General features: G+C 36.4%; 1 protein-coding gene across 7 annotated transcripts in view; it reads left to right on the top strand.

Annotated features, from left to right (window-relative positions):
* The window catches only part of LOC121316778 (kinesin light chain 1-like), a 63,926-nt gene that overhangs the window by 40,411 nt on the left and 8,588 nt on the right, over nt 1–14,927 (top strand). For 5 of the 7 annotated variants that reach the window (XM_041251958.1, XM_041251957.1, XM_041251959.1 and 2 more), the window contains one exon: nt 778–918. In XM_041251958.1, the coding sequence (XP_041107892.1) occupies nt 778–918 (141 nt within the window). Of the gene's footprint in view, nt 1–777; nt 919–8,791; nt 10,693–14,927 lie in introns of those variants that run through there. The other 2 variants (XM_041251963.1, XM_041251962.1) reach the window with 2 other exon arrangements.

Raw genomic sequence — 14,927 nt, 5'->3', positions numbered from 1 at the left:
GTACAACTTTTTTTTTTATTAATCTAATAAGAATGAAGTAAGGAAATGTTGTTTAGAATGTCTAACAGACTGTGACTGTTTTGTAAGACCCCTCCTTGAAACCTTAGCAGACTGCATAGCTGTCAGTAGCAGAATAACGATTCTGTTACTGCTGTGCACAGGACAAACCCCATGGTTCCTCGCGTGCATTTGGATAGAGAATACGGGAAAGTGTGGGTCATGTGGAATATGGCAGTGTAGTTCAAATAGTTGACAGCACCACATTTTACCTTTTATTGTTTGTTTTTTATTTATTTCACAGACACCTTTATAAAGGTGTTACAGGGCAGTACACAGCTACAATGCAAAAATACAGTATAGTTTTACAGTAAATGCAAATTGCACTACACTACAAGTTAGGATTACAACAATTTATATCAGCAGTGACATATTAGTATATTAGTGACAGATACAAAGATCTACAAGTGCAGTCTAAACAGGTGGGTCTTGAGGAGGAGGTGGAAGGCAGAGAGAGAGACGGAGCAGTCCTGAAGTTCTCCGGTAGCTGGTTCCACCACAGAGGGGCTAGGAAAGAGAAGGACCAGGCACAGGAGGATTGGCTTTTGAAATGCATCTTTTAGTACAACAGTTAGGACACTTTAGGACTCTTCACATATATTTTTGATGAAACAGTGTCATCACTTGTATTAAAACAGTACATGAGGGGGTAACTATTTTTTTAAAAAAAGAAACAGAAGGCAGTTGTGGATGTGATATTGCTGTGTTTGTGTGTGCCAGGGCACCGACCCCATCAACCAGACGAGAGTAGTTGAAATCCTCAAGGACAGAGACACTCCTGAACGGAGACGAAGCTGCGTGAAGTACGAGAGCGGCTCGGAGGGAGGCGAGGAAGTGAGTATGGGAGTAGATTGGAACGGGGTGAGTACAAGTCCACTTCATTTAAACAATAAAGGCGGAACAATGGCTGGTGGTGACAGTGCAGTCCTATACAGCGGGACTGGTGTGTGGATATTCAATGGCTTCAGAAGAAAGCATCCGATTGAATGGTGTGGCTTTCTGAGTAGCATCTTCAGCCCTCCAGTTGCAACGGGTTAGGAAAGTTTTAGGCATCATATTTGTCGGGTGCTTTAAGTAATACAGGCACAGTTCGCAGAAATATGGAAGCCTTTGAAGTTCAAGAATTGTCCTCCAATTTTGCTTTAAGTGCTTGGCAGTAAAAAGTGCTAAAAGTTGACCGATACCAGTACACCAGTACACCAGTCCTCGCTGTATCATCTTCACTGTCATTTAAAGAAAGTTCAAACAAGTTCTGGAGCTGATTGTATGTCTTGGCATACATTTATTGCCATCATTGTTGTTGTATTATTATTTGTTTTCTTGTATTATTATTTATTTAGAGGCTCGCTTTTTTTTTTTTTTTTTTTTTTTGATTGTAATGATAGAAATAGCTGTAAGTTTAATGACTGCTTAAAACAGAGAGCAGAAAGATTTTATTACACTTTCAGCTGTGCATCTTGAAGGATGTCATTACTTTCCTTCAGCTCCTCCTTCTTAGTACACCTAATTATTTCTAATTAGTATTTATTACAACTCCTCCTTTGAACACTCTAAGACACAATAATACTAGTGTGAACACAACGAGTTGGGAGCAACATGCTTGGGAAGAAAAATAATCTTCTGCCGTCATGATTACCGCAAGACTTTGTTTGCTGGCGATGTGCAACCAGCAAGACTGACGTATTTAGCAGACTTGTAGAGAGCTCCAAGCTCGCCATAGAAACAATGATAAATCTTTCTTATTAGTAATGCGTGATGCTGGTCTGGAGGTAGAAACAAGCTAGTCATGCCTCACAGATTCGACGAGATATAAAGAGTTTGTTCTTTTTGATCCCATCATTCCTTTAACACATTCATTCTTCATTGAAACGTTTCATCTCTTTTGAGGTTAGGCCCAAGGGGACAATAATGTGTTGGAAGATGCTCGGGTGAACTTGATAAGTTGTATTGTCATGTGACATGGTGAAGTCATCATGAATAAACCCTCTGACTAAAACTTTTTAAACCTCATATCTAAAGATCTAAATACTGATTCCCCTAAATGGCCTGAATGCCAGATGTGTAATGGATCCATAAGATGCACAGTTTGAATTGTAACCCTCCACCCTACTCCACACCCTTTCCTGAAAAGCACGTGCTGTCTTGCTTGCTGAATTCAGCTTTGAAGTTTCAATTTATGTTTCACCATTAATCTTCATTTCTGTATTGTTATTATTATTTTTTTTAATTATTATTTATTTTAAAAGGTTATTGGTATTTTTGTAATACAGTGTCATTTAGTATGCAAAAGTATTTAGTATGTGTACGATTACTTTGAAGAAGTGGACTAATTGATTGTGACTTGGCTTCATTTGGTATTTTAGATAGACCTTAAGAGGTATCATTTTGAGACATGTACATGAGTTGTCATAGAAGCAGAGGTGTTCTTTAAAAAAGCCTAATAGGCTGTAATACTACTGGTGTGGTTAGTATATAATTTACTAATCAAGCACACAATTGGTAATCGGCAAAAACCACTGCATCCCTGTAGCTCGCCCGTATTGCTTAAGCAAAACCATTAAACCAGCAGTGCAAAATGTTGGGACAAGCGCTGCTTGTAATCCGAGTTAACAGCCTGACTAGACATTATACTTGAAGGGGGTTGATTCCTTGACCCATGAAACTTCAGTACCAAATACTTGGTAACAGGATGACCTATAATTTCAAATAGCATCGAGAGTCTAGGGTCCTATTCATAGAGCATGTGTGAGTCGGTAATTTTAAACCTGGAACTTTTCTTTTGCTCAGATATCCAAGATGCCTTTTTAACTTTGTCTTGACTGACTATTGTCATTTATTCTTCTTTACTTTTGTGTACAAACTTTGCAGACACGGCGCTTTTAAATCAAGTTAACAGAAAGCAATTCGTTGTGGTGTGTTATACCTCTTACCTTACAGCTCTAGACCGCTTTGCTCATCCATTCCTATTTTGAAATCAGTGGTCAGTATTCCATTGCTGAGCTTAGAATATTGAAACTCAATGTCATAGCTGTGTAGTTACAGCTTCAATCTACTTTTGACTATGAGTGCTTAACTATTGAATACATAAAGCATCCATTTATCCTGAAGGTAATGAGAAGTGCTGGAATGAGTAGTGCTATTGTTTTATTATTATTAAATAGTATTTTATGCACAGGTACTAACTCTATAGCCAGTGTTTGGGGGAATGGTAGGAAAATCCATCAAAATACAGTATACCAGTAATATATAGGGAATGATTATAGCCAGGAAATGTGGTATTTCAAATCATACAGTGCTTTGAAATGGTTTCTTTGTTCCTTTGTCTAGTTTTTAATGTTTGTTGTAAATATCTATACTGTTTTCTTCTTCGGTTTGTGCTTTTACTGTCTCATCAGAAATTTGGTTCATCTGTCTGGGGGGATTCAGACAAGGTCTAGTGACTGTGAAAGTAATACTGTTAGCATACCTTCTGTGTGCATTCTTCACAGTATTAATATTAGGAATCATGCATCTCATTTAACAGTGTGGTTTTATAGTAATGAGTCTGCATAATTTGAATAGTTCTAATAAAATCACAGGATAGTTAGAGACAGTATTCCTTATATACCACAAGTTTGTCCAAATTGCTCTGAACACAATCTGTTTATGTGTCGCTACACTCATTGGAATCTGGAATGTATGTCACTGTGTCTGTTCAATGTGTTGAATCATTGCAGGATGTGTTGCAGTTCTTTGAGCTTTGTTTTTATTTAAAAATGATTTATTGAAGCAAGCTGCTCTTTTTTGATCACTGTATGAAAGCCAATATTTAGGGTTGACTGGAGTGACTAATAACAGCAGACGTGCTCTGGTTGATTGGCTTTTACATCTGCAGGCTGCCTAGCTGCAGCCAATCAGATGCTTAAAAGGGTGGAATGTTAACATGATTCCCATAGAAATCCATTTGGGTCGATTTATGAAATGAGACACAGACTACAGTTTACAAAACGAAGAGTGCATTTTTTTTGCAGTTTCTGTTGTGCTACAAAGCATGAAGTCGGTGTGTTAAGTTCACAAGCAGTTTGCATGCATTCTTTGTATCTGTATTAACCTGCGTTATGCGCCAATCCCCTGCCTTGCTTTTTTTGTTTCATTAACCTGTGTGATGATTTGTTTGTTGCCATGACAACCAATCAGCCAATCAAATTTCTTGTCGTCTTCATGTGGATTGTACTCCCTCTCCTTGTTTTCCTTATAGCTAAAAATGTGAATGTTCTTCAAAGCAGACCAAACGAGAAGAACAAACTGGTGTTTGGAGTTGGATTTCTTCAAAAGAGACTCACACAAGTGTTAGGTTTTTACTTTATTTGATGTGCTGGACGAAACTAATGTCAATAGAGGGAATGAGCCATCAGTGCCATTGTCAAGAATGTCTAAAACTCCCTGATGGCAGAAAAGTAATGAATTAAAGCCTGTACATTTCAAAAGGAAGTAACAGTAAGATTAATGATACAGAATACGTTCCTTGCTTAATGCATATCAATTTTTTATGGCTAGTTGGTGCAACGTTTCCCTTTTTAAAAAACAAAAAATTAAAACAAATGTATTTGTTCATTTTAAATGGATCTTAATAAAATAAGCAGTCAATGGACTCACTGCTTGAATTAGGAACAGTATGAAGTATGTCGCATGTTACAGTCTGATACATTTTGTTTATCAGAATGCAATTAGTTTTCTAAGCCAAATTGCTATTCACCTGCATTGCAGAATTACTTACAAAACTACATCATTAAAACCAAGGAACAATTTAAAGACCCTGATGGTCCTGCTAATGCCTCAGTAGCAGCTAGATGGGTGTAAAACAGTTTTACATGAAATACTGCAGTCCTTGTAGAGGTACTGGAAGGTTAAAAGGCATATTACTGATTGTTTTATGCATAGACATTAAATAGCTTTATAACACTTGTGGATATTTTTGTGTATTGTTATGAAAAGGACCATTTTGTTTTGTGTTTTATTTACATGATACTCACATTCATTTTACTGTTTAAAATACTGTGCATCTTTTAAAACAAGCTCTATTTACAAAACAATAATAGTCACACAAAAAAAACTACTATTTTAAGATGAATGTAAACTTTCATCTAAATTGAATTGTGTTGGATCAGGATATTTTCAATAGCAGAATTTCAAAAAGACTTTACAAAACAGGATATATGAGGTAGGCACTTCTCTACAGCCAGCTCATGAGTCATACTGCCTTATAAAAAGTGATAGATTGCAGTACAGTGCACTGAAATGACTTGGCTAACTGCAGTACACTCTTATTGAAATCTTATTCATTACGCTGCCCAAGACAGAAATATTCTGGATTTGCTACCATTTTTTGTGATTACTTGTATCCAGCACTGCAAAAGAACAAAAATGTGCAAGTCTTTAAAAATGGAATGTACATGCCAGTACTAACTGTTCATCTGAATTTATTTATTTTACTTACTAATTGCTCTTAGATTCACTTCAGCTAGTGCTTGAAAGCTTTGCTGACTCCTTACAAAAATCTAAATCAGTGTGTAGTTTATTTATTTAATACATTGGTAAATAATTCTGCATTAAGATTGTTGCTCTTGTCAGGGAAGCGGAGTGATTCACTTGTTATATTCTAGAATCACTATACAAGCTGTGGCTGATGAAACTAATTAACGGTTTGCTCATTAGCGTGATTAACATAGAAGCCACAGCAGCTAATGGGGCTGTCTGAAAACAGCAAGTGGAGCACCCTGCTTCCCTGACTGTGTGGTTCTTTCCCATGGTGCAAATTGCACATTAATGCTCCTTTGTTTTACTGTCAAGCCTGTGGTTAATGCTGACTAGGAGTGTGCATTAGGATGCACTGATCACACACAGCTTGCCTTTTGCAGGATTTCCAACATGGAATGTAATCTAAAAGTAATGAAATCTCTAAGCCAATCATGTCACCCATTCTGCTACATGAATATAGATCTGCACTGCAGACATTTGGAAACACATTTAACAATGTGTATGCCACTGGATTTTCCAAGCATAAAAGCAAATGCAGAATATTATTATTACAGCATTGCATTGAAAGGAAAGTTTCATTTTTTAGTGTACCCTTGTCTAACAACTTTTGAGGTCTCAAAATGTTCTTTTGTAAGGTGAAGCAAAGACTTTAAAGAAGCAGCATATATTGTCAATGCTGAAGGGACCATGTGGCAGAGTTAACAGATCTGTCCTCCCAGAAACCAGCCACAGCTGCATAGCAAGATGCATTCACGACCACTGACCTGTACTTGAGATGGGTACTGTAAGGACTGATCCTATCAACGGTGTTTCAAGAGCAATCGATAGCATGTCTGTCAGCCTCATGACTTGGGTTTCCTCAGTGGTATTTCTTTTTTCCGTTTCTATACCAAACGCATTAACTAGAGCTTTATCTTTTCCACTAATCTGGTTAGGCTGCCGGTCATCCAACATAACAACTTGGGAAAGCTATTTCTAGTCATTCATCTCACTGACGGTTCGAGACAGTCCAAATCTGCGGGAAAATCTGCAAATATGCATTTTCAGTAGATATCTGGGAAGTGTTCTGCGAAGCATCTTGTGCATTTAGAATTAGTAATAATGGCTTCTAAAACGTCAAGTATACAGAATCATACAATTTATGGTTATGTACTTCTGCTTTAATATATCCAGTTATAGATTTCAGGTCACATTAGCAGTGTATTTATGATGAATTGATTTCCGAGTTATTCCATTATCCGCACATTTTGACTGCTTCTACTAACAGCACAATTTGCTCCTTTATTTGAATTGGGATTTGTTTTTAATATACTTTCCCAGCTAATAATTATAAAGGCCATTAATACTAACCTTCTCACTCCCCAGCTAGATAGAATGCTGCCTCTGTAAACATACCAAATTATACTGTAAGAAAGAGGGTTTACATGTGTTTTAAACATCAAGTTGTTGCAATTCCCTTGCAGCTCTGTATTACAAACCTACCACTGTTTAACTTGGGTTCTAAACGGGACCTTTGCGTGACCAGAAAGAAGCTCTGCCATTTATAGAGACCACAATTTGTCTCCTATTTGTAATTAAGTACCCTTCATCATTACTACATTAGGAAAGACTTTGTAATTCAAACTTGACACTGAAAAGGTTGTACTTTAAAGGCCATGGTACTCTTTGTGCTCTCCGTTCACATAATCATATTGTCAAAAAGAGTAGCCCACACAGTATTGTCCCTAAAGAACAGTATCCAATAACTCACCCAATCGAAACCATTAAGGTTAAGATTAAGATTGGACCTTAATTTACATCAGTTTTGCAGCTACACACACAATCCAGATACATCTCTCATACTAAACCATTTACAAATATATTTACTATCACCAGTACTGAAGCAACAAAATCCCAAAACTGGCATGCATGCTGATGGGAACAACATTAGATAATAATATAACAATTGCACAGAGGCTTGTTTGATAACCAGAGACGTCTCAAAGTGATATAGTATCTGCACTCTATGGAATTCATATTCATTTTGACATTAGTGAATCGACTTTGCCCTTCAGAGCTGCTTAGGGAATGTAACGCAAATCTGGTGCTGTTAATACCTTGAACACTTAAATGAAATATCTAAATGTCTTCCCAGGTCTTATACTAGACACAAGAGACACATTTTAGAAAATATGTTTATGCAACAACCAATGCGATTGTGGAAAAGTATTTTGTGTTTTGTTGTAGCATACCGCAAAAGCCGTCAACTATTCCCTGTAGGCTGTTTTGCTACCCATATTCTATCCCTTATCTGAGGACTAGGGACTCTGTACAATAATGGATAGACATGTATCTTGCTATGCGTGACGGTGCTGGAGGACATGCACTGAGACATGCAATGAGAGAGGCACAAAGCAGTAGGGAAATGCCACATTTGTTCAAATCAATTTTTCATTTTTAATAACTTTTCAACATCTCTGAAAGTACAGCACTATTGATCAGCCATCTCCTCAGTGTTGATTTGAAGGTATTGGATTCCTTTGTCAGGGTCAGGACTGGAGGGCTCCAGCATAGAGGAAACAGCTGCTCTATAGTTTTGTACTTATTGAGTAAGGCTGTATTGTTTTCATGGTTATCACAGATTTCACGATTTCTGTGAAATGTATCCATTGACGTGTAATATGTACTGCAGTTCCCTCAAAAATTCTCTTTTCTGAAAGAATTGTGTAAATATGCATTTTATATCACTTAAAAACAAGCACAGCAAACACCAGGCAGCAGGTTTCGTTTGCTTCTGGTAAATGATTGAACATATTTCGTGGAGATGCACGATTTCTGTTAAACAAATATTCTACAATTTAGCATTTACTGTTTTTCAGGTTAGCATTTAAATATTTAGGAACATTTGTTGTAAAATAACTGTAGGAATAAATTATGTGCTTATGTTTAGTTGTGAAATATCTTGAAATACCTATTTTTAGACCGTGAAAAAAAACGTGAAATAATACATTTTGTACCTTGAAAAAAATACAGACCTACTTATGAGGGAACAGAATGTTTTAGAAATGAAAAGTTGCACAATGATAGAGAGCAGTGACAATACTGAGCTGATAACCAGGCAAGCAACTGGATCTACACCCCTTTAAACTGTCATTGATCACCAGTGATGAATTCTCATATGTCTTCTGCTGTGTCTTAATCTTGTGTGGTTTGTGTTTTTGTTTTTTCTCTGCATTAGGCTTAATCCATGAAGATTTTCCTTCATCCCTCTTCCCCAAACCCAACCTCCCCAAACAAATAACAAATCAAAAGGATGTCTGTGTTGTTCCTTCTGGCTTTTTCCTCCCCAAAACGACTCTTCCTCATCTACCATTCCTGCTGTCTTCGGCAAGACCACTCTCCACTGCTACTTCAGCATCTGAAAGAGAATAAAGGGACATGCATATCTCTCTCTGTCTCTCCTCTGTCTCTCTATCTCTTTCTCTCTCTTGCTCTCTCCTCTTTTCTCTTTTCTCTCTCTGTCTCCTCTGTTCTCTCTTTTCTCTCTCTATTATCTTTGTGTTATGTTTAATAGAATCTGTAACGCTTGAAGGAGCAAGATAATAAAACAAAGATGGTGTGTGTTACTAAAGCACTGTAGGAAACTGGTTGTGAAGAAAAGGAAAGCTTGTCGTATTTTGGAAGTAGAGGTCTTTTGGGAGCACTTGTGTGAAGTTATTTTCAGTTCACTCCAGCTACAGCCAAATTAGACTCATTGCCACGTACAGCTGTGGCCAGATGTTTTGCGTCGCTGTAAAGCATTAACACATTCTGTTTCATAAAACCGAATGAAACCTGCTGAATAAAATTACATTAACATGTTGACTTGCATACCGCTTTGCAGTTTTCCATATATTTAATGTTTAAAAAAATGTGATAGTTCGAAATTTAACATGAAATACTGTACCACAATTGTGGATTCCGGTAGACTGATATTCCGATATCATTTTGTAGTTTCTTCGATTACAATTATGTTATCTCGATTATGCTCAAATCGGGTTGATTTTATTCGATTTTTTTTGTCTCAATCCTAAAATTCTAGGTGATGCAAAACATCTGGCCATCGCTGTACAGTAATCCCCTGTCTCTTATCATTATGTTCAAGCCAGCAAAAATCCGGCAGAATACGTTTGACGTGTTGTACAAATAAATAATAATCTGTGTCTGTTTGAAGTGTATCCCGAGCCTTAAACTGACAAGCTTCCTCCTCAGTTTGAAACGATTCCATTGCAGTCTGAATTCGATTAATTCGTAGGGTCAGTGTGAGGGGCCGCAGTGCAGATGATCCACTGGCTTGAGCATTTCTTTCTTTCTTGTTTTTTTTTTTTTTTTTAAAGCTTTGTTTTGTGTGTTTTTGTTTTGTGGGTTTTGTATTCATTTTTTGTGTTTTTTTATTGAGTGCAACTCTTTGTCTTTTGTCTGTTCTCGTTGATACATACAAATGGACAACCTTTATTATTAATGAACCCAAACATTTCAGTTGAATGGCATTGTTTACAGCAGGTGTTTAATGTGTCCAGTAGCTTTTATTATACATACCATTCAAAATGTTCTAGTTTCTGCAAATATATGGGGACACCCTATTTGCCTATAATGTATATTAATACGTTTTTTCCCTTTATAATACCTGAAGCAGTCAGGAACTAAAGTATGTTTAGAAGTGATGTAGAAATATTTATCTTGCATGTAGTCATTATCATTGTCCACTAGGGGGAGAAGCTTCATACATATGACAATTTCAGAAGCTTTAATCAATTGTATCTGAAGAAAACACTGTTGGTGAGCATCATGACCAGACCCCAATCACACTCAGGGGTAGATGTACCAAGATGGGCCAGACGCGGCGCAAACATACCGCAATTTGCATTTCCGTTGCGACAAGTATACATTTTGTTATACGTACCAAGAGAAAATATGTTAATGGAAACAGCTACAATATACTACTTTAAATATTTGTAGGGTCATCTTAGCGTTGTGAGTGGTGCAACATTGTGTCGAATAAATAGCGGAAGCTGAGTTATGGTCTGCTGCAGCAGAGGGTGCCCGAAGGATAACATCTATACATGCAAGGGTGCAAGAATCCAAATAACATTGTTTTTGTTAAATGTAAATGTCATCTGTACACTGATATATAGTTATACATAAAAAAAAAATGAAAGGCAATTTAATCTCATCAGATTCTATAGTGGGGGACCCCACCTTCCTGCCCAGAAAGCTTTTTATAATCATACTGTAGCCCCTCACTAAACCGGACATGTTTGTCCGACATAAGGTGGTGTCGGGTTTAAAAATAAAATCACACACACATACATTTATAGTGCTCAACCCATTTTAAATATAACACTAGTGTGTTTTGGGTAGGCTACACATTACATTAGGTAAAAATATAAATCCGTACAAAAGATCATAGTCCCATACAGATGTTTGTAGTGAGCTGGAGGGGTTAGTGGCACATGTGTGCAGTTTGTTGCTCCTAACATGTTGGGGGAACCAAAACACATAGAAATTTGTTTTCAAGGCTTGTAAGTACACCCTGACTTTAGTGAAATAAGGTACTTGGGTGTTCGTCTCAAATACATTGAGCACAACTGGCAACACACAAGAAAAAGCAGACTGGGAAATGCCAGCAACAATTGTGATTGTTTAAAACATGCTTTCAAAAGTTCTTAACAAATTGATGCAAAATTAAGTGTAGCAATTACTAGCAGCTTTAGTACATCTCATTAGAATATTTGAGAACCCTCGTTTTCACTATCTCCATCCCATTTTTGCAAATGTATTTATCGCAGAGCATTCCCTGGAAAGTCACTAACTGCATTGTGCTTGTTTAGTACATTTCACCCTAGACTTCGGACTCGTTTGCAACTATTGCGACAACTTTAGTACATCTAGATCTAAAAGTATTACTTGCAGCCCTCTTTCATTTCATTTCAGTTTAGTACAGGCACTACAGATATTATTATTATTATTATTATTATTATTATTATTATTATTATTATTATTATTATTATTATTATTACTGTTGTTGGCCTTCATTTTAAAGGGTAAACTAATTGAATGTATAATATGAATATTATTAATGAAGCTGATATCAACATATTGTATTTATACTATTTATAATTTAACTAATATTAAGACCGTAACTGGCATTGTCTAAAGGGACAAAAATGGTATTAATCGACTATGTAAATTAGTCCCGGTGATTTAATCAGGGCCACTTCAATATATATATATATATATATATATATATATATATATATATATATATATATATATATATATATATATATATATATACACACATACATACATACATACATATAAAATGTTAAAGACGTCCCTTGACAGTACTATTTCTGTTCTCTTCGGAGACATCTTAAGGTTACTTTGTTATTTCTCTTGCCAGTTATTGTTTTTATTTGGGGACAGAATAAGCTTGCTTGCTAAGCCTTGCTGACCCAGTTTGAACTCTCTGTCATGTAATCCTGTTGCCATGTGACAGATGTACCTCCTGTGTAGAGTCCATTCTTTCGTTCACAGCGTTATTCTAAAGTGCACGCAGCAGTCTGCATCTCACACGTTTTCCATCTTTGTACCATTTCAGTGAGACCCTTTTGAGCTGTAATCTGTGTGAACTGAATATGTTGCTAAAAGCAAAGGAAATTGCAAATTATTAAAAATGAAAAATACTAAAACTATCTGCTCTGGCCCAGAGTGACAACTTCAAGAGCTGAACAAGCTGCTCAGTGTTAAAAGTGTGTTACAGCAGGCAGGCAGCCAGGCAGCTTCAGTCTTCATCATGTTAAATACTGCAGTGCTGTGTTCACAAGCCCCACTTTCTCAATCTATCATAAAGTGATGACGTTTTAACCAGTGCATTAGAGGGTTAACTATTTCATATGCTCGGAAAACTAAACTGAGGTTTTAGTGCCTTGTTTTTTTTTTTTTTTAATATTCAAAACTATCTTTCACTTTATAATCATAATCACTAAATGATTATTAAACTGTGCCATAATGCCACCTGTGTTCTTTTTCTTAGTTTTTTACTTTACTTTTGGCATCACCTGTCACTGAGGAAGAGAGACCCACCTGCATACCCTATGCAAATATACAATATGACTTTTTCTGCACCTTGAGATTTTTTTCCTGGAAATAATAATAATAATGCATCACCAGAACTGTTTAAAATAGCCTACATAAACGCTGCATTTGCTGTACATAAGAGATGAAAACTGTATTGTCGATAAAGCCTACACATGTATGGTACTAAGTTCAAGCTTGCAATACTGTCAGCTGTATAGATACGGGTGATTCCAATATGTTCTGAGGCATGGTAGCTGGAAGTGTAACTGTTACTTATGAAGCCATGCATAATCTTGTGGCATGCTGCTGTTGCAGATTTAATATCATTTTTTGGTGTGTAATGAATATAACCCTATCGAGCTATGGCAGTTTCTTCCATTGCTGATGTTGGATATACGCTAGGGTCAGGTGACAATTTTACAATTGTGTAAAAGCCGTGTTTTGAGAATTCTAGCAAATTAACCCAGCAACTCAAACTTTCATCTCATTTTTCATTTCTATTATTAATATCTGTTGAGCTGCTTTGCTGGCGCACTGGGCCAGTATGCTGTAATTAATCAAGGTGCAGGGTTGAACAGTATTTTATGATGAATGATATTAACAATCACACTGAATTTCTAGAGCAGGCTGTTCCCCCTCACCCCAGTGCTCTTGCAGTTTGGTGCAAGCAGTGGTTAGTACTTTTCGATGGTGACACCGTTGATTAATGCTCTTTAGCAACTACTCTTTACTCTGGTGTGTGCAGGAGTTCATGCTGCTGTTATCCTTGTAATCTACAATTGCTCTTTCTCTTTAAATTGTATCTGGTTGATTTGCAATTGATGTTATTAACTAATTTACCTCTAATTAAAGGAATAAAAGAATGAATTGATTGCAGCCTTTTTATTCAGTTAAACGTATTCATTCATAAGCCAGTAAAACAGGGGAGCGGGTGTGTAGCTCTGAAGAAACATTGTATGCTATTAATACAGTTTAGTGTAAAACTTGCTCTCTAAGGCTTTATTGCATTGTATATTATATATTGTACATGGGGCTACATTGGAAGAAGAAAAACCAGAAGTATGTGTTTTATTTTATTTTTGAATTATGTATATACTCACGAGTTTCTTCATTTAAAATACCCACTTCCAGTAAAATTCCAGGAAGATAAATGGTCATGGATTCACAGATATGTTTTCTGAAAGATTAAAATTGCTTCTTTTGCAGGTGTTTGATTTTGATGGGTTCTTTTTAGGATTTATTTTATTTTATTATGTTTATTGTAGGATTAATGTTTAAAATAAGTTGTAAGCTGCTTGTATGATTGGTATGTAATACCAAGTTGAAGTTTAGCAGAATTTACATTAGTTTAAAATGAAGTGCATCGCTGTGGGTTACACACAAGACTGTGGCCGCAATTAACTTATATATTGCAGTTAACTCCTCATTTGGAAATTTTTGGAGCATTTTTAACTGGCATCACATTTTCTCTTCATCTATATTGACAAGATAACTTACTCTAATTTTGTTAACCACAAAAGTTAAGTATACAATACAGTCCTTCAAATGCTGTTATGATGCCTAAATATAAAATAAGACACTGAAGCCTAAAAATGATAAATGTCTTGGTGTTCCCCCCCACAGTGGTGATGAAGCGGTTTGCCATGTTTCATACTCATGAAATTTCACTGCTCTGATCATCGGTCTAACCTGACTGTCTTCAAAATAGGACACAGCAGTTTGTAGGATTTCATTTTTTCCTGTGAAGAAATATTGATTTAGAACGTATCAAATGACATAAATACAGCTTGGATTCTTCAAAGAAATAATGTGTTTGGTACTTAATGGATTAAAACCGGGCTTCCCAGCCTGCTTTACCCGAGGCCCATCTGTTCAGCTGCAGCCCCCTTCAGAAAAATTAAAAACGTTCTAAACCTGTAACACTGAAAATAAATTGTTCTTTTTTTTTCATTTGAATATTATTTATTCTTCATTCGTATTTTATTGTTGCTTTTCGTTATTATATATAAACACACAGAATGCCATTGCTCCAATGGTCCCCAGTTTGGGAATCCCTGGGTTAAAGGACTATATACCTTTGAATTATTCTGTCTAGGTGGTACAGTGGGTTAATACACTGGTCGGTTATCTGTGGAGACCCAACTCAGGTAAGGTCACAAGTGAAATTGGTTCAACAATTGTATGAGCTGCTCCCTCACCCCTTCACAGGGGAAGCAGTGTGAGCATGGGCTGGTCTCTGCATCCTATTAAAC

This window comes from Polyodon spathula, chromosome 6 (assembly GCF_017654505.1).
Source record: "Polyodon spathula isolate WHYD16114869_AA chromosome 6, ASM1765450v1, whole genome shotgun sequence".
In the NCBI taxonomy this organism is placed as follows: Eukaryota; Metazoa; Chordata; class Actinopteri; order Acipenseriformes; family Polyodontidae; genus Polyodon; species Polyodon spathula.
The sequence above is the reverse complement of the archived record's forward strand: the minus strand, read 5'-3'. Positions and strand labels throughout refer to the sequence as shown.